Genomic DNA, 20,924 nt, shown 5'->3' with positions numbered 1-20,924 from the left:
CTGGGTGGCTCTGTCAGTTAAGCGTCCGACTTCGGCTCAGGTCATGATCTCACGGTTCGTGGGTTCAAGGCCCACATCAGGCTCTGTGCTGACAGCTCAGAGCCCGGAGCCCGCTTCGGATTCTGTGTCTCCCTCTCTCTCTGGCCCTCCCCCGCTCACACTCTGTTTCTCTCTGTCTTTCAAAAATGAGTAAGTGTTAGGGGTGCCTGGGTGGCTCAGTCAGTTGAACGTCTGACTTCGGCTCAGGTCATGATCTCACGGTTCGTGAGTTCAAGCCCCGCGTCGGCTCTGTGCTGACAGCTCAGAGCCCGGAGCCCGCTTCGGATTCTGTGTCTCCCTCTCTGTCTGACCTGCCCCACTCACACTCTGTTTCTCTCTGTCTTTCAAAAATGAGTAAATGTTAGGGGTGCCTGGGTGGCTCAGTCAGTTGAACGTCTGACTTCCGCTCAGGTCATGATCTCACGGTTCATGAGTTCAAGCCCCGCATCAGGCTCTGTGCTGACGGCTCAGAGCCCGGAGCCCGCTTCGGATTCTGTGTCTCCCTCTCTCTCTGCCCCTCCCCCACTCGCGCTCTTCTTTCTCAAAAATAAACAAACATTAAAAAAAATTTTTTAAATACATCTTTGGGCTAGAGCTTCTTAATTATATTTAAAGGAGATGAAGCTGAGACTCTTAACTCTAGAGAACAAACTGATGGTTACCAGAAGGGAGCCGGGTTGGGGGGGAACAGGTGAAACTGGTGATGGGGATTAAGGAGGGTGCTTGTGATGATGAACAGCAGCGTGTAATGTATGGAAGTGGTGAATCACTATATTGTACACCTGAAACTAATATTCCACTGTATGTTAACTGGAATGAAAAAAAACCCCTTTTTTACAAAAATAAAAGGGATGAGGGTCCAAGATTTAGAAAAAGAAGGCTTATTAAAAGCTTGCCATCTAAAATAATGCATGATGTGCACACAGATTTTTTTTAGATAGCCACAAAGTGTTATAAAAGAAAAGATTATTGAAATTTGTCATGAATTTAATGGGAAGCAAATCGTTTTAGGAGACACCTTGTTATATCCTAATTGGCTTTTCCATCGCTGTGACTTAAAGTCCTCTTAAACTGTCTAGAAATTGAGGCAGTGAACTAAAAGTGTATCAGCTCATTCGTTGTTCTCACTTTTTCCTCTTGCGTTGCCTGATGTAATTGTGTGTATGTGATGAAAGAAACGTGCACACAAATTTATTCATGGGTAGGAAGGAGTAAAACTTCCTTCCCCACCTGCCCACTGGAAAGATGTCCTACGACTTTTGTCGTTCCTCTTAGTGTTTATTGTATGCAAAGCATTGCTGTGCTCAGTGTGGAGAAACACGAAGCTGTGTCTTAAGGAGCTTACAGGGTGGTGTAGAAAACAGCCGTGTAACATTAACTGTGCTTCCAGCCTGGCAAGTGTGAGAACCACACGACGGGTGTGCTGAGAAGGAAAGCATTAATTTTGGGGAGAGAGGGATGCTCAATTAGGGAGGGCTTTTTGCAAGTAGTACTATATTAAAATCTTTACAAAATGAATGATCTATTTTGAGAACTAAAAGAATAATGGCTTTTCTTTTGTTTTCTTAATAGACAAAGAATGCTGTTCAAGCTTTGATTGATAAGCACCAAAGAATACCAGGAAACATTATGAGTGCTTTGTTAGAACGTTTTCATAAAAAACAAAAGATCAACTCGAAGACGATTTAATACGTTTATATTAGTATGTTTGTGTCTCTAGTACTGTCTTCTAAATTTTGTAGGTTCTATAATTAGTATTTTTTAAAAAGGATGTTAATAAGCATCTTTTGCTGAACTTGTTTGTTTAAAATTGTATCGATTTTGCTTTTGCAATCAATTGTGTCAAAATTAAGCAGTAACTCATTACCTGCCTAATAATTCAGAGAATGGTGTTTCTTTTTATAAATTCCTGATAATGTATGATAACTGTATAGATTTTAAAAACTAGGTTTATTAATAACAGCAATTTAGGCTAAACACACATTCCCAAATAACGCGTCTAATTTCTGTATCTGTTGCATTGGGCTAATTTTGCAAGATGGCGGAATTCAGTAGGGACACTTTAAATTGGAGAAGAAATACTCCTTTATCTGCCCTTCATTTCTTTCCTGACCTTGGGCAAATCACATAATGTTCTTGTGCCTCAGTAATTCACTTTTTAAAAACATAATAATGCTATGTTGAGAGGTGTTGTTTTAAATTCTTTATATTTGCTGTGACTGAGAACTGTAGAACTGAAATTATAAATGAATTAAACAATACCAAGAATTTTTAGAAGCTTATGTATATATTAGGTCCATAGGATCTTTAAATAATTTCTTTAGGTATGATGTCAAGTTGCCAAGCACAATGGAAGAGGTATACTGTTTTTCAAATTGAAGAAAAAAGAAATTCGGAGAAGTAAAATTTCTAATAATTATTCTTTTTTAGTATTATTTTTTAACAAGAATCTGTAGACAGACGATAGAGGGTGTACCGTGCTGTAACATGGCGTTTAATAGTGGCAGGTGGGAATCACGGTTGTGTTCCGCGTTCCATGTAAGGGGCTGAGTCTGTAAAACCAGAGCAAGAAAGCTCCACTCTTACTCGGTACCATGGCTTATTGAGTGTGATTTTGCAGTCAGTCACATGGTGTATTATTGTTCCATAAGAGTATACTTGAATGATGAATTTATGTGAACACAAAGCTTTCTGAAAAATTAATGGCTTTCAATTTGTTGTCTCCTTGAAATCTGAATTTTAGAAGTATTTAAACAGAAGAGTACCAGAAATCAAATGCAGTATCTCCCGCTCCCTTTTTTAGATACTAAATTACCTGGACTTTTGTATAGATTTTTGTATAACAAGTATATATGTATGATATGTGTGATGTATATAAAAGTAAGCAACATAAAATAAAAGTAAAGCTGAATTACAGTTCATTGTCTTGTGAAATTACATGTGCGACATTTTCTTATTTTAAAGTAATTTTTTTGTTTTACTGTTCATACATTTTTCACCCACAATCCTATGTTGACAATCATCTATGTCAGCCACAATGAGTAAACCTTACTTTCTAGTGTAAGAAATATATTTTAATTTCGGTTCCAATGAAAAGAGTCGGTTAATGATTATTTGCAGCTTTTTTTCCCTCTGGCAGTGAGCAGTGTTTGTTTGAAAATCGATAAGTATTTCCAGAATGAATGAATAAATGATTATAAAACAAATGAGAATAATGTTTTGGGGCCACCATTGGGTTTTAAAAATGGAGGAAAGAACGATATTCATTGCTAATGTAGCAAAAGCTATTATTGTTTATACTATTTAAGTTTTACTACTTCAAGCCATGTTCTCTACCTGGAAGCTGTCCTGTCTTGCTCAGGACAAGATCTTTATCTTTGCTGTTTGAATTTAGATGCCATTTAGAAGAATGAGGGGATAGGAGTAAATACAGAAACACAAATAATAATGGAAAGGGGGTGTTGTTCACTCTTTGTGAAGGGAGTTTTTCATAAGCCTGATGAAAGCTAGGGACTCTCCAGAAGCAGGAACATGGCATACTTCTATGGGAGATTTTTCATATCCTTTTTAAAAAAACTTAAACTTAGAAACAATATCAAATTTGCAGAAAAGTTGCAATAGTAGCACATAGTACTCCCACATACTCTTCACCCAGATTGGCCAATTGTTACGTTACATTGGTTTTATTCTCTTCACCCACCCCTCCTCCTATCTCTCTCCCCCATCCCATGTATATATTGTATAGATATTATATATATTATATATCTATATAGGTAGATGCTTTCTTTCTTTCAATTTTTTCTTCTCAATTATAAGTCTGTCCATTTATAGCATCATAGAGCAATGACTGGAAATTTATCATTGATATCTCGTATTACCTGGTCTGAAGACCAGATTCACATTTCACCAGTTGTCTCCATATTCTTTATATCAGTTTCTCTTCCGGATGCCTGGTTCATAGCAGGATCACGTATTGCATTTAGTTTTACTATCTCTTGAGTCGCCTTTAGTCTGCAATGATTCCCCAGCCCTCCTTGGTCTCTGACGATACTGACATTTTTGGAGAAGACAGACTGTTTGCTTTGTAGATACCCTTTACTCTGTTTTTCTCTGATATTTTTGTCATGATTTGAATCAGGTTATGCATTATTCCAGAAATACTACATAAATGATGCTGTGCTTTTTCAAGTGTTTCACATCACGAGGCACATAATGTCAGTTTGGTTCATTAGCGATGGTAGTAACTTTGATCACTTGGTTAAAATGGCACCCGCCAGGTTTCTTCCCTGTAAAATTTTCCTTTGTATCGAGTTTATGGAGAGATACTTTGAGACCATGTAAATATATGTGTCTCATCAAACTTTCACCCACCGATTTTGGCATTCTTGAATTGACTCTTTCCTGAAATAGGTACTACTGTGAGGTTTTCAAAAGCGTGATCTTCTAACTATTATTCTACATTTGTTAGTTGGCATTTCACTCATAATAGAATTTTCCAGTTTCTGCTCTCCCCACAGACTTGATATTATCACTGTGGACTCTGAGATTCGTATTCTGTTTAAAGGATTCTACATATACTTCTAAGTGATTTAAATATGAGACCCTCTGAAGTTTATAGCATTAGGAACCTTTGAAATGATAGATGTTTACAAGGGTAAGAGATATGTTTTTGTATTTGTATATGATTACTGTTTTTAAAATATGTTTTTGTTACCTTTTTTGGAAAAATGTATGTAACAAAATTTGTCATTTTAGCCCATTTTAAGTGTACAATTCATTCACCTTAAACACATTTACAATATTGTGGAACCATCACTACTGTTCCATTTCCGGGACGATTTCATCATCCCACACGGAAACCCTGTATCCATTAAATAATAACTCTCCATTCCCTGCTTTGCTCAGCCCTTGGTAACATCTGTTCTTTCTGTCTCTCTGAATTTGCCTAATCTAGGTAGCTTATATACGTGGAATCACAATATTTACCCGTTTGTGTCTGGCTTATTTCACTTAGCAAAATCAGTTGAGGTCTTTTCTGCCACCAGATGACGTAGTTCCAATGGCAGTTCTTTCATCTCTGGCATCAGCTGGATTTCCTACAACTCCATTCAATTCTGACACTATTGGAGTTAACATAGACCCTCCAGGGTAAGGGCTCGGTCTCCTAAGACTGGCCCCACTTCAGATGCCAGCAGCAAATAGGGCCTCCAGGCTACCCCCACTTCTGCCTGGCCTACTACAAATTTGGAGGTTTCCATGACCTCCTCCCCTTCCATTCCCCCTCCCCAGGTTGGGTTAATTAGTAGAACAACTCATAGAACTTAGGAAAATGCCATACTTACTATTTTATTATAAAGGATACAATTCAGGAACCACCGAATGGGAGATGGCAAGGTATGGGAGTGGCGGGAGGGGGGGCGGGGTTGTCAGAGCCTCCATGTTCTCCCTGGGTGCCCCCCTTTATAGCATATGATCTGTTCACCAGCCCGGAAGCTCCCCCAAGCCTCATCATGGCATCATTCGTTGGCTTGTTGGCCACTGGTTGGCCTCTCACCTCCCTAGAGGTTGGGGACGGGACTGAAAGTTCTAAGCCTCTAATCACATAGTTTTTCTGGTAACTAGCCTCATCCTGAAGCTATCTAGCCTTCCCTCATCACACCCAACTAGGAGTCAGCATAAAACAGTTATTCTATCACTCAGAAAATTACCAGGATTTTAGGAACTCAGTGCCACGAGGTAGGAACAAAGACCAAATTGTGTGTGTGTGTGTGTGTGTGTGTGTGTGTGTGCGCGCGCGCAAAATCTATCTATGTATATATAATAAATGTGTAAATATATATTTACACATATATATTACTACGCCACAGTGTTTTCAAGGTTCATATAGATGTGTCAAGATTTCATTCCTTTTTATGGCCCAAAAATATTCTATTGTATGTATATAGCACATTTTTTGCAAAGTGTTGTTTCTACCCTTTGGCTACTGTGAACAGTGTTGCTATGAACGTTGCCGTACAAGTAAGTTTCTGTTTGGTTCCCTGCTTTCAGTTCTTTTTTATATATACCTAGGAGTGGAGTTGCTGGATCATATTGTAATTCTATGTTTCACTTTTTGAGGAGCCACCAAACTGATTACCACAGAGACTACCATTTTAAATTCCCAATAGCAATGCACCAGGATGCCTTTTTCTCCATATTCTCGCCAACACTTGTTGTTTTCAGTTTTTTCACTTATTTTCAATAAGTGGTATCTTACTGTGGTTTTGATTTGCATTTCCCTAATGACATGATTTTGAACATTTGTTCATGTGCTTATTGGCCATTTGCGTTTCTTTGGAGAAATGTCTATTCAAGTCCTGTTGTTTTTAGACTTCTTTATATTCTGGATATTAATCCCTTATCAGTTACATGATTTGCAAATATTTGATCCCATTCTCTGTGTTGTGTCTTTACTCTCTTGATACTATCCTTTGTTGAACAAAAGTTTTTAATTTTGTTGAGATCTAATTTATTTTTTCTTTTGTTGCTTGTGCTTTTGGTGTCGTGTCCAAGAAGTCACTGCCAAATCCAATATGAAGCTTTCCCCCTATTTTTTTCTTGTAAGAGTTTTATAATTTTAGTTTTTAAGTTTAGATCTTTGATCCATTTTAAATTAGTTTTTGTGTATAAACGTTATACTTTTGCATGTGGATGTCCAGTTTCCCTGAACCGTTGGTTGAAAAGACTGTCCTTTCCATTGTGTGGTCTTGGCACCCTTCTCAAAAATCAAATGGTTAGAAAGACAGATACCATATGGTTTCACTCTTATGTGGATCCTGAGAAACGTAACAGAAACCCATGGGGGAGGGGAAGGAAAAAAAAAAAAAAAAAAAAAGAGGTTAGAGTGGGAGAGAGCCAAAGCATAAGAGACTGTTAAAAACTGAGAACAAACTGAGGGTTGATGGGGGGTGGGAGGGAGGGCAGGGTGGGTGTTGGGTATTGAGGAGGGCACCTTTTGGGATGAGCACTGGGTGTTGTATGGAAACCAATTTGAGAGTAAATTTCATATATTAAAAAAAAAAAAAAAATCAAATGGTCATATATGCAAGCATTTATTTCCGGACTCTCTGTTCTGTTCCATTGTTCTGTATGTCTGTCCATTTGCCATACCACTGTTTTGGTTACTGCAACTTTGTGGTAAGTTTTGAAATCTACAAGTATGAGCTCTCTTTGTTCTTCTTTTTAAAGATTGTTTTCGTTATTTGGAGTCCCTTGAGATTCCATATGAACTTTAGGATGGGTTTTCCTATTTATGAACAAAAACTTGGGATTTTGATAAAGATTGTATTCAATCTGTAGATTGCTTTGGATAGTATTGTCATCTTCATAGTATTACGTATCCAATGAACAGGAGATATTTTCCATTTATTTATATGATCTTAGATTTCTCTGAGCAATGTTTTATAATTTTGCATTTTATTCTGTTTTAAACAGTTGCTTTCATAATTTACTTTTCAATTACTCATTGTTAATGTATAGAAATACAAGTGACTTGTGTGTTAATTTTGTTTCATCTTTGCTGAATTCATATATATTTTTTAAATGTTTTATTTATTTTTGAGAGAGAGCACAAGCAGGGGAGAGACAGAGAGAGGGGAACAGAGGATCCAAAAGAGGCTCTGCGCTGACAGCTGCGAGCCCGGTGCGGGGCTCAGACTCACAAACGGTGAGATCATGACCTGAGCCAAAGTCCAGTGCTCAACCGAGCCACCTAGGCACCCCGTGCTGAATTCATATATTGTCTCTAACAGGGTTTTTCTTGGTGGAATCTTAGAGTTTCCTGTGTATAAATTCATGTCATCTGCAAACAGATAATTTTACATCCTCCTTCCCAATTTGACTTTCATTTATTTCTTTTTCTTGCCTAATTGCTCTGGGTAGAACTTTTGATAATATGCTGACTAGATGTGGTGAAAGTATGCATTTTTGTCTTTATATGATTATTTTTCATGTTCAAAGATGAAAGAATAGATGTGGATCTCCGTATCTCTTCCGTGTTGTGTGTTGACTTCTAAACATCGGGCTGGTTTGTGGTATGAGGGTTATTTTGAATTCTAGGTGGCTTTATGGTATTGTTTTAGATCATAATTCAACATCTATGAAACATTTTTTTTTTTTTCTCTCTTGGTCATCCCATTTAATTTCCCCCTCTTGTCCTGTTCTTACCTCTTCTTTAACATGTGCCATCATCCAGCAGTATTGAAAGCCAAGTACTCATGATTCACTCAAAATCTTTAAACGCTACATTCAACATTATTTCCCTATTTCAGACTGTTATTTTATAGGTCAAAGAACGCATTCATCAACTGGTAGGCAAAATCAAATTCCCAGCAGGAACTCTCACTTTTAAAGGTAGGCTGGGGGCACCTGGGTGGCTCAGTCAGTTAAGTGTCCAACTCTTGATGTCAGTTCAGGTCATGATCTCAAGGTTGTGGGATCAAGCTCCACATTGGGCTCCGCGCTGGGCGGAGCAAATATGTTTACAGCTCAGCCATACAGTGTACCATGTTGAAATGCAACATCTGGGGTTGATACCATGGTCCCAATATGACCAGAAGTGAGTACGATAAGACTGTTTCTTCTTTTAACCTCGTCACTCTCAACAATGAGTTCCAGATTCACCATCTGATCCTTTTGGCTCATACTGAATTTATGATCAATACAAAAATCACAGCTTTTTTTTTCACAAGAACTGTTTTAAAGCCACAGATCGTGCGCAAAAGGAGGGTGAGATGAAAATGTCCTTCTCTGAACGAGACATTGTTGACCGTCTACCCGGGATCCATTATTTCCTTCCTTTCTTCTTCCGAAAAGAATCCTGACTTTGTTCAGGTATCCTTCCCTCCTCCAGGAAGTTTGTGTATCTCAGGGGATGCTGTCTCCACTTGCAATGCCAAGGATGGCCCAGTTTGTCTAAGAATAATCTCATGTCCTTGATCTGTTAATAATTTTGACCTGGGAGATGGAAGTAGGAGTGAGCCCAGGGCCTTTGGGGAAATTCTTTTTCGTTTTTCTGGGTGAGCTCCCGGAAGTGACCTTTTCTCTCTTTGTTTGGATTTATTGCACATGGATGTGAGTCCTGGATCTGCTGTGAGCTTGTGATTTTCAGCCTGTGAAGAAGCCAACTTCACTGGAGGCCAAGTAGAAAGATTTGCCATTAGATTAAGTCAACCCCAAAGCCATTCTACCTCTGAACTTCTACTTACGTGAACCAGTTACTCTCTCTCGTGTGTAAATCTGCTTAAATTGAATTTTTTATTACTCGCAACTTACATATCCTGACGGATATGGGGATCAAATGATATAGCGTGTGATTTGTTATAGGCTAGCTTCTTCTCTAACAATGGGGAGTAGCATGGTGTGATGGTCACATGTAAGGGCTGTGTGTTTCAAGTTCCTCAGTACCTTGGGCCTTCCTCCTCCCAGTTAGATGACCTTGCAGGGAATTATTTACCCTCCCAAACCAAAGTTCACCTCTGTGAAAAGCAAGAGTAATACAAGCTCCTGTCTCACAGGTTCGCTGAGAGGATTAGTGGAAATCATTTCTGTAAGGCGTTTAGTACTTTGTGGCATCTAGTTGCACGATTATAAAGCACAAAGTGTAAGTAAGGCCTGGCTCATGATAGCTGCTTGGTACTCAGTAAATATCTGCCATTATTATTTACTTCCCTGGTATGTATGTGTGTATATGTACCGTTTAACTGTTGGACCTTTGTTAAATGCTTCATATTTATGCCTGTTAAATATTATATTCTCTATTTTACCCTATCATTCCAAGTTGTAATGATCTCTCTGACTCTATCGGCAACATACTGACATCTCTCGCTTTCTTTCGTTAGGCCTTTTAACTCTCCCCCTAAGTGTTGTCTAAATATGGGGAAAACAGTATCTCAGAGAAGTGAACTAACTTGCCAGCAGACTGCTGATCTGTCTACCGAAGGCCTTGACTTTTCCTCAACTACCGTTGCCGCCTCCGGCCTCAGCCCTGCCCGTGGTCCAGGAGGGCTAGAGGCGATCTTGCTCCGGGCTGTGGAGACCCAGCATCAGGCCGAGGCTCGTGGGTCCTGCGGTTCATCGCCGTCCTCCTACAGGACAGACGTGCTTTTCCTCCGGCTGCTAAAGACAGAGCTGGGTGTCTCCCTTGGCATTGCCCTCTGCTGAAAGGGCTGCAGCGTCACCCGAGGGCACACCCCTCCCCAACGGTAGCTCACCGCCAGTGACTAATCCAGTGGGGGGAGTAACATAGGCCTCGTCCCTGTCTCAATTCAGCCTGTCTCTAAAGGGCCGCCCCAGCTCCAGACCTCCCCCGTGGAGTTGGCCCTCACGGTCCAGAGACCGTAGCCCTCTGCGTGCTAACATCCATCTCAGAAACCAACTGCCCAGCTTCTCTGGCTCTGTGCATATACTCTAGTTCCAGCTCTGACCAGGTTCCTCAGACCCTAGTTCTGATCATGGACATCTCAACCCTGATATATGTATGTATTTTTATGTGTGTGTCAGTTCTTATCTTCCACCCCTGGCACCTGTGGGTCTTATGCCCACCCATCTGCTGGAGCCCTGAATGTTGCCTGCCTGTATAGGTTCCTGGATTTAATATGTGGCTCTCCCAGATCTCTTGCTACATTAACTTTCTCCAAAAAAGAATCAAAATCAGGGTTGTATGACTTGTTTTTAGCAAGTCAACACTGGTGTTAGCTGTTTATCTCTTTTTTTTTTTTTCTAAGTGCTGACGAGCCACCTGCTTCATCAACAGAGCTAGAATTATCTTAAGCAGGGTGTCTGTGAGTTAAAACGATGCACGTCGCTTTCAGTATCGGCATTTTCTTTCTTTATGGGGCCGGTGTTCTCAGAATCCACCTCTGCCCCTTCTTGAAAATTAAGACATTCGTTCAAGGTCCCCCGGAAAATTTTGGTCTCTGTACTGCTGTCTAAGATTCCTTGGCTGTTCGTAATTATAAATTCTAATTCGTCTGGCCCTGGAGATTTGAAAAATCAAAAGCAATTAGAAATTACCATGTTTTGACCAACGTACTTTAAGCATCAATTCTTTTAAAGAAAGCTTATTTATACTTCTCTAGTTTTAAGGTATTTTTTTTTGTAATTTTAATTTTTTTTTTTTTTTTAATTTGTGAGAGAGAGAGAGAGAGAGCACGAGCAGGGAAGGGGCAGAGAGAGAGAGAGGGAGACGAAGAATCTGATGCAGGCTCCAGGCTCTGAGCCGTCAGCACGGAGCCTGATGTGGGGCTCGATCTCACAAGCCACAAGATCATGACCTGAGCCAAAGCCAGTCGCCCAACCGACAGAGCCACCCAGGCACCCCTAAGGTATTTTCTGATGAAGAAAACCAAATCTAAGTTAAAAGTGAGTGATTTTGCTGTGCTATTAAATGTTTTTATTACCTAACATTCTGTTAGGAAACAGTTTAATACTCACTTCCTAGTTAGCTGCCATTTACTAAACCCTTTACAGACATGACTTCATTCTACCAATCCTATGAGGTAGTAATCATGATCCCTTATTACAAAATATATGAAATGGTCCTGTTTCTACCGAGAAATAGAAACGTAGGCCCCCAGAGATGAAGAAACTTGCCCGTGGTCATGTCACGGTTGGGAACAGAGGGGAGAATCCCGCCCCCGCTCTCCCTGTCTGTCTCAGAGCCTGCCCCTTTCCTCTTCCGCATACTGCTCCTCACTGGGCCCCAGCCCCACACATGGGTCTGTCCTTCTCTTCGTGCTATTTAAAAGGCTCTCTCATTTTCTGTGATGGTTAATTGTGTGTGTGTCAACTTGACTGGGCCTCAAGTTGCCCAGATATTTGGCAACGTTATTCTGGGTGTGTCTGGACGAGATTGATGTTGGAAATGGTAGACCGAGTAGAGCAGATGGCCTTCCCTAATGTGAGTGGGTCTTACCCAATTTGTTGGAGGCCTGAATAGGAAGAATGAAAGGTGAGGGAAGCAAGAATTGGCTCTATCTGCCTGTTTTTGTGCTGGGCCAAAGGTCTTCTGCAATAGGACTGAAACTTAACACCACACACTGGCTTTCCTGGTTCTCCAGCTGGCCGATGGCAGATCATGGGGTCTCCCACCCTCCATAATCGTCAGAACCAATTTCTAATAATAAATCTCCTTCTGTACACCTACATCTCCTGTTGGTTCTGTCTTTCTGGAGAACCCTAATATATTGTTCTCATTTGCTGCTTCTGCCTGTAATGCCGGTCTAGAGTTGCGGGTCCTGCCATTTTGGAACTTGTACTCGGACATTTGCCATTTCTTCCACCTTTCATAAATATCTATTAAAACTTGAGATTTGATGTGTGCCTTCTATTTCTTTTTCTTTATTTTTATTTTTAACATTTATTTATTTATTTATTTTATTTTTTTTCTTTTTTTCAACGTTTTTTTAAATTTTATTTTTGGGACAGAGAGAGACAGAGCATGAACGGGGGAGGGGCAGAGAGAGAGGGAGACACAGAATCGCAAACAGGCTCCAGGCTCCGAGCCATCAGCCCAGAGCCCGACGCGGGGCTCGAACTCACGGACCGCGAGATCGTGACCTGGCCGAAGTCGGACGCCTAACCGACTGCGCCACCCAGGCACCCCAACATTTATTTATTTTTGAGAGAGAAAGAGACAGAGCATGAGCAGGGGTAGGGGCAGAGAGAGAGAGGGAGACACAGAATCCGAAGCGGGCTCCAGGCTCGAAGCTCTCAGCATGGAGCCCGACGCGGGGCTTGAACTCATGAATTGTGAGGTCATGACCTGAGCTGAAGTCGGACGCCCAACCCACTGAGCCACCCAGGTGCCCCTTGTGCCTTCTATTTCTTCATGCATCGCATTGATATTGTGAGGACTTACATTTTTGGTCCCTGCTACTTCTGAAGTCATCTTCCTTTTTTAGAATCTCCAGATACAGAAATGTGGCTATTTTTATACGAAGTCAAGAGTGTCTGTGTTCAGAATTCCTTTGCTTAGCTTTTAAGGCATCATGGCCTTTTACCTTTCCAACCAGTTCTGTTGTCACAACTGAGTTAGGACAAGTTTTCATATTCTTCTCTCTACTGAATGTGAGACGTGCTTAACTTCAAGGCAAGTCAAGATTTATGAACTGCGTTTTGTTTGTTTCTTCTTGGTCAAATGAGATCCTCCGCAAAGGAGATCAAAAAACTTTTGAGATCCTCAAAGTTTTCATATTTTGCTGATTCGTGTCCATTTTGGAAGGGAGGTTTTTTGTTGTTGTTGTTCTCTTCCTTTCCTTGCAGCTGCCTGCTCTGTAAAATCTCCTCTTTTATTCTCTATTACTTTTGAGCCCTTTGTTTTTTTTTTTAATACTGCAAAGTATAACTTTTTGTTTAAAAAAAAAAGCTGTAAATGCACAGGAGAAGTATAAAGTCAGTAGCAAATTTTTGACACCACATTTCCTTCAACTTGTCAAAATGACGTGTTTGTGTTCTCCTTCGTATTTAGCTCTTTTAGCGTGAGGGGCAGGAACCATTTCTTTTAAGAAATGTATCCGCTATTAGCATATCTCACACAGATCCTTCAAATAAAGATGGTTGATTGATGGTATTAGGTGAAAATGAAAGGTACCCTCTTCCTCAATGATCTGTCTGAGGTAAAACAAGGCCCACCTTGATGAGTGTTTGAGTGACGTTCCTGGTTACCTCGTGCCCTAGTGCCCAGTTCCAGAATGATGATTTGTCACACTATTTTTAGTTCTTGTTTTTGTTTTAATTATTTAAAAATGTATCTGCAGTTCACTCTTTCTGATGTATACAGTTCTGTGGGCTTTGAAGGCATCAGTATGTACCGACCGTGAAAATCGAGATGTAGAACTATTGCGTCATCCACCCCCGAATTGCCCCGTGTGTCTTTCTGGAGTCACCCTTCTCCAACTTGCCATCCCTGAAGATTTGCCTTTTCCAGAAAGTCATATCAGTGGAATCATACACAATATATAGCATTTGGGGTTTGTCTTCGTTCACTTACCATAATAAGTGGATTCACCCGTGGCATTACATGTGTTGCCAGTTGGTTCCTTTTTCTTGCTGAGCATTATTCCATTGTATGGATGTACCATAATGTGTTTCACCATTCCTGAGCAAAGGGACATTGGGGTTTTTTCAGCTTCTGGCTATTGCAGATAAAGCTGCTATAAATATTTTTGTGCAAGTCTTACATGAACATAGGTTTTCATTTTCCTTGGATAAATACCTAGGAAGGGGATTGCTGCATGTCTTGGTTTCCTGGGATTTCTGTAACAGATAACCACAAACGTGGTGGCTTAAAACAACAGAAATTGATTCTCTCACAGTTCTAAAGGCCAGAAGTCCAAAGTCAAGGTGTCAGCAAAGCCACACAAGGGAAGAGTCGGTTCCTTGCCTCTTCTGGTTTTTGATGGTTGCCAGCTTCCTTGGCTTGTGGCCACATGGCTCCAGTCTCCATCACTATCTTCAAGATGCACGTCTTCTTTGCATGATTGTCTTCCAGAGTGTTGGCCTTTAACTCCAGGTGACGAGAAACACATTTAGTTTGCAGACAGCTCTCCTCTGAGGCTTATTGATGGAGTTGAAGATGTATGGGGAATCTAGGTGTCATACCAGGCACATTTTTTTTTTTTCTTTTTATGAGTGTTTCTTGAGTCTTGCTACTTCCTTCTGGGCTCGCTCTCTCTCTCTCTCTCTCTCTCTCTCTCTCCCTCTCTTTGTTCTGAACCACTCAGGGTTCTTGCTTGCAAACAACAGAAACCAATTCTGGTTAACTTAAGCAAGAGAACACTTTTAGTAAGGATATCCGATACTTTGCGTGATCAGTGGAACATCTCCATTTCTGGCCTTCAAAAACACGCAGTCACCGATGGAACCTACTTATGATGCTTTTGCACCTGGGATCCTGCTCTGTGTCCCAGGCGTCTTGTCTCTGCCACTCATGTCAGGAATAACCTCTGCCTCATCACTTTTACGTTCCCTCTCAAGGTTCAAAGTCCTAGGTGGAAGCATCTAATTGGCTAAGTCAGGACCCAACGACCATGCCTTAGCCATGAAGGAGTTGGGGAGAAATTACAACTCTCTCTTCACGTTAGCTGCCCTCCTGGGAGCATTCTATGCCCAACAAATTTGGTTTTCTTCAAAATGAGAAATGTGTTTAGCTTCTAGGTAGCCAAAACAAAACGAAAATCACAAACGTTTGCTGCAGATACCACACAGTTCCCTTTAGTAATTTTTTTTTTAGGTTCGCTGGGGATGACTATATTTCTCCTACTTCTAGTCCCACAGAGGATGAGTGTGTCTTATTTTTAACCTCTACTACTGCTTGTTTTGGAGCCCAGGAGGACGCATAAAGCTTGACCTCCCAGCATTATCTTGACCAAATTTTCTCACACTGCCCGGGTATGTTAGCTAATGCCTATCGCTCGGTGAGCCCTTGTTCCTTTTGTTTACTGTATCAGAAATGTCATAACCAAAATTACTTCATAATTTTTAAACACACACACACACACACACACACACACACACACACACACACTGGGCCAGTGGCAAAGATATCTTTTAAGCATACCCAGTTAGCATGTGACTCTGTAACAGGTTTGAAACTGTGCCCTCTCTCGTAGACCCACTCGACCACCTCTTTCTTGCCTCTTTGGCTGGCCCACTGCCTGAACCCTGTTGCTCTCCCACTTTTGGGCCTCGTTAAAACTTTACACAGAAGAGTATGGTATCTGTGTTTCTGAGCGGGCCTCCAGTGGGCTGGATGATGCTACCTGGGCACATAGGAGAAGTACCTGCCCTTGAAGTGAATACCAGCAAAGTGGGGGGGGGGGGGGACGGGCGGCAAGTGATGAGTGGAAGTTAGACATGATCATTCTCCTCCTTTCTCTCTGCCGTGAACTACTCTGAGATGCAGTTCCTCTTAACAACTCTTCTGGAAAATCCTATGTGGTGAATGAATATACTGCAGAGCAACCTGCTGGTTTTTTGTTGTCACTGAGTGAAAACCAGCTTGAGCGGCAATGCTAACATATCCCAGTACTCTGTGTCACAATTCTTTCTTCTTGCACCTCGTTTTACTTTACCATCACTGCCCTGGCCTTGCTAACCATTAGCGTCTTAATCCTTGCCTCTGGCTCTGCCTTCTAGAGGATCTGGGCTAAAGACGCGGGGTTTAAGACAACAGCTCTCAGTGGACTTACCCTGTCCACAGCTACCGAACGTGACTGGTGTAAGGCTCATTTCCATATCCATCCCATTCCGAAAATCCAGGGAAGAAGGAGAGTTTTTCTCTTACTCCTAACAGAGATTCTAAATAATTCCAATCTTCCAGAGCATAATAGTTTTGATGCCGTAAATTTATGTTTTTACGTTCATTTATTTATTTTGAGAGAAACAGAGTGAGCAGGAACAGGTGAGGGGCAGAAAGAAAGAGAGGAGAGAGAACCCTAAGCAGGCTCTGCACTGTCTGTGCAGAGCCCGACGTGGGACTGGAACTCAACGAACCACAAGATCGTGACCTGAGCTGACATCAGAAGTTGGACAGTTAATGGACTGAGCCACCCAGGTGCCCCTGATGGCTATAAATTTATAAATCTGAGCTGCCATGATTTACAAAGCTATGCTTCTGTACAGAAAGGTCAGGGGCAGGGCGAAAGTTGGGGTTTTAGTAATATCAAGCAGATCAAGAACAGTATCAATGACGGTGACCTGGCAGTCCAAGGTGGGCACCAGCAGTGGAGTCCAAGAAGGCTTGTGCTTTTCCAGTCCCCCTCACATTCCTATTGAGAAACCGAAGCATGTTAGCAGACTCACAAGGACTAACCAAAAAAAAAAAAAAAAAAGACACCTTCTGTACAATAACCATCTTGAGTCACTGCTCCTCGCATGAACAGTGGTTCTGCATTCTGTTAATGATTTATTATTCCAGCATTTCTTGGTTTATTTCAAAAGCCTAACCTAAAGTACCGAATGAGGAATAATGGATCTCTAGAGAAATCATTTAACTCATTTAACAACAACATTTTACAACAGAATTCATAGGCGCTCCTCACTGAAAGAAATCCATTTTTACAACGGAGCCTACTGTCGTTCTCCCAGACTTCCATTCCTCTCCTCTCCTCTTGGACTTTCAACCACTGTCACGTAAATTAATTAAAGACGAAGCCAGCTTTCCCCGCCCTCTCATTGTCTCCTGAGTTTGATCTTAGCTGCCTAGGTAGAATATAAACCTCTTCAGGACTGTGACTCTTTCTAGTTTCTTTGTGTCCTTCGGGGCATAGGGCAATGCTTGGCCACATAATAGATGCTTCACATCTACCTGTTAATTAAAAACGTGCACAGTGAGTAAATGAGCAATCAATCACTACAGAATTTGAAACCTCGGTATATGGGTTTTAGGATGCGTTTGTCTGCATGTGACAGAACTTCCAGACGTTGGGAATTTATCTCTCTTTCGCTCAGAGGAGATCCACGTCCTGGACCCTTCCGTCATGATCTCCTGCTGCCCCTGAGTCAACTCATAGTCCGTGACGTGGCTCAAGATCCAGGCTCGTCTTGCAGTCCAGGCCACGGAGGGGAGGGCGGGCAGGAGATGGCTTCGTGTAAACTAAGGCACATAACCTGGTGCAGCTCTGACCTGGGTTCAACTGAGCCAGGCGGGAATCAAAGTCCGGTTCTCAAGTCAGGACCCAGATGCTTGGAGGCAGTCAACGTTAACGATCAATAGCCACTGAGAGATGCGGGGTGAGTGACGAGGCAGCCATCAGAGGAAGGGGAGCCAGGGAAAGAAAGACCTAACAAAGCAGGCCCTGGTAAGGAGGCCCTGCCCTCGGAGCTGGGGATACCCGATAGGAGGCCAGGCCATGTTAGGCCACTTTTCAAGAATCAGGAAATACACACACAGCAACAGACGGTTTAGAGTCCGGCCCCTCCTTTCTGAGATGATTTTTCACCTTATAGTGGAGGTGTAACAGCCAAATAGAAGTCTCTAGGGAAACTTTTTTTTTAGTTTTGGTTGGAACAGTTTTTCCTGTTTAAATCCTATTTGATAGATTTCTGAACTACAAAAGTAAAGCGTGTTCTTTGTAATGACTGAATTCGTCCAAAGGCATATAAAGAAATTAAAAGGATCCCCCTCATGCCTCCCCCTCTGTGAGCCTCTGAGGTGTGTGTTGTCAGCCTCCTCTTGTGCAGTGAACACCTTCCCCTCCTTCCTCATAGATGCCCAGACATATTCAAATGGATGTGCACTAGATGGGAATGTTGTCCTTTGGGGTGTGTGTGTGTGTGTGTGTGTGTGTGTGTGTGTGTTTGCAAAAATAAAATCCAATTATACACATGGTCTTGAAACCTGCTTTAAAAAGAAAAAAACAGGGGCTCCTGGGGGGCTCAGTCGGTTAAGCATCCAACTTCAGCTCAGGTGACGATCTCGCAGTTTGTGAGTTCGAGCCCCACGTCGGGCTCTGTGCTGACAGCTCAGAGCCCGGAGCCTGCTTCGGATTCTGTGTCTCCCTCTCTCTCTGCCCCTCACCACTCACTCTCTCTCCTCCCTCTCTCAAAAATAAATAAACATTTTTTAAAAACCTTAAAAAAAAAAGCAAAAACATATCTTGAACACCACTCCAAATGAACAGATATAGACCTAACTCATCCTTTCTGATAGAAGCATAATATTCCACAACAAATATACCCTTTACGTCATTAAACCATCTTTTTACTGCTGGATATTCGGGAACCCATGTGATAGTCGCCTATCTATGTTAGAATATCTCCACATCTAAGTTAGTGTTGCAGAACCTGGGAAACATCAACATTCTTCATGTCTCCCTTAGTTGGGGTGCATAGTGGCGTCCAGAATTCCATTGAGGACTTGAGGTGAGAAGATTACCACCAAGCCTTCCGAGGGTAAGTATTCATTATGTGACCGTGCACGACTGTTTAGAAATTTTGAACCGTAAGAACCTCACCAAATCCCGGAAGCGGGATGGCTGGAGTGAGTCTGTCTCCCCAGGGAACAAAGCATTAAGTAATTAAGATGACAACTGTGGGCTTGGGGTCTGCGTGGAGCTCTGTGTGTCAGTCGGGAGGAGGAAAGGCATCTAAAAGCAATAACCTCCAGGATTGAGGTGAAACAGAGGCAGTAAAAATTGCTAGTCTTATCGTTTATAACCAGCTAACGAGACCTGTCAAGCGCCATCATAGCGTTAAGCTCTTCGTCATGGATCCCCCGCAGCGTGGCCTGGGTTCCAGGCATGTCAACCTCCCCTAATGAGACTCATTCATAACTGGCCCCCTTCAGTTCAGTGAGCACCGCATTACCCAGCAGCTGGACCTTCTCTTGTTGTGCCAGGCCCCCTCCCAAGGCCTTGGGGAATCTTCCCTAGCAACCTGACAAGGCTCGCAAGGCGTAATTTTAAATGTGGTACATCCGTGAGGGTCCTGATTTAATAGCAGCAGCCAACAGCTGTTGAACACTCCTCACAAGCCAGGTGCCATTCAGAGAGCTTGAAAATCCGTTTGCCACCTGGTAAAGTCAGCCCATTAGGGGAACGGTGTCAATATACCAGGAAAGGATCACGGTATCACTTTAATTTTGGTGTAACAGGTGTCTCTTAGAAGCAAGTGCCTTCAAGGACTTGCCTCTTGCAAGCGAAGGCCTTGACTCTGGGCCGCAAAGCCTGGTTCCGTGGGTGGACTCTTCTGTCCTAGATGCCACTGCCGGGAGCTGGGCCCCAGCCTGCCAACCAGTTGTCCGAGTGTGTGTATAAAGCAGGGGGTATCCACTTATGATAAGGTCTGTGCCTTTCAGATGGCTGGAGATCCGAGGATCCCCACCTTACGCCAATGATTTTGCAAAACCAGCCAAAACATCTCTTCACCGTGAAGGACCCTGATCAAGAAGTGGAAGTCGTAGTCATCTGAAATCATTTTCTTCGAAACGTAGTCCGGTAACCCAAGTCCTGTATCATTCTAATTTATGAAAAATGGGAGAAAACTAAATGTATTCATATTCAACTGATAAGAAATTGAACTGTTCTGTGAAAACTACGGGCAAATACGCACGAAAATGGAAGACTAGAGAAAGCCACACTGAGGTGTTAAGATGAGGTGCCTCTGCATTTAGATAAAGTCCTGTGTTGTTGACAGGGATCTGTCTCCACCCACCACTTGTTTGTAGCCGTACAAGGTTTTTTGTTTCTTTTAGTTTCTCTGCACCTTGCCGCCCCCCCCCCCCCCCCTTTCTCCTCTGCTTAACTGTACAATGCCCTCAATTCTTCTTGCTTTCCTTGGACGACTCTTGTCCAGCTAAAATGGCACATCCGTTTTGGTCTTCTCTGTCCCCTTGCAAGTTGGGCTGCCATAGATTTCCTTTGTCACATTTGTAGTTTCTTAACGTATATGATCTGCCAGAAGCATTAGAGCACTGTGGTTAAGCGCTTGGGTTCCAGAGGCAACCAAACTGGCTTTGAATGTTGCCTCTTTCGCTTCTTGTCTATGATAGCTTGGGCAACTCACGTGACCTCTTTGAGAAAAAAACAAAAACAACCCCAGAAAACACACCAACAGAAAACCCAGATGTAACTCACTTGGCACAGTCCTGGTATATACAACTGGATACATGTCATGTATTATTAGTCAGCAATGGTTTGTATCATTGACCACTGTGTCCTTGGTTCCTTCCAGAACACTTGCCATGTGATACATAGTTACTGAATAAACCACAAAGTGTATGAAAAGCTAAAAACATTTTCTTGTGATGAAGTCGCTAGAGTTCGTAGAATAGAAGGGGTTTAATTGATGTATAAAAATGTGCCGATGTATTTAAATCCCAAGCAACAAGTCCTACTAGCTAGGAA

The 20,924-nt window shown here is 42.0% G+C and overlaps 1 protein-coding gene across 5 annotated transcripts in view; it reads left to right on the top strand.

The window, feature by feature from the left end:
* TMEM68 (transmembrane protein 68) overlaps window positions 1-20,613 on the top strand; it is a 60,783-nt gene extending 40,170 nt beyond the window's left edge. For 4 of the 5 annotated variants that reach the window (XM_058699606.1, XM_058699607.1, XM_058699608.1 and 1 more), the window contains one exon: window positions 1,612-2,955. In XM_058699606.1, coding sequence (XP_058555589.1) covers window positions 1,612-1,728 — 117 coding nt within the window. In that variant the 3' untranslated portion in view covers window positions 1,729-2,955. Of the gene's footprint in view, window positions 1-1,611; window positions 2,956-19,876 lie in introns of those variants that run through there. The other variant, XM_058699610.1, reaches the window with a different exon arrangement.
* Window positions 20,614-20,924: the final 311 nt, after the last annotated feature.

This window comes from Neofelis nebulosa, chromosome 14, assembly GCF_028018385.1.
Source record: "Neofelis nebulosa isolate mNeoNeb1 chromosome 14, mNeoNeb1.pri, whole genome shotgun sequence".
Lineage (NCBI taxonomy): Eukaryota > Metazoa > Chordata > Mammalia > Carnivora > Felidae > Neofelis > Neofelis nebulosa.
This window is presented reverse-complemented; position numbering and strand designations above follow the sequence as displayed.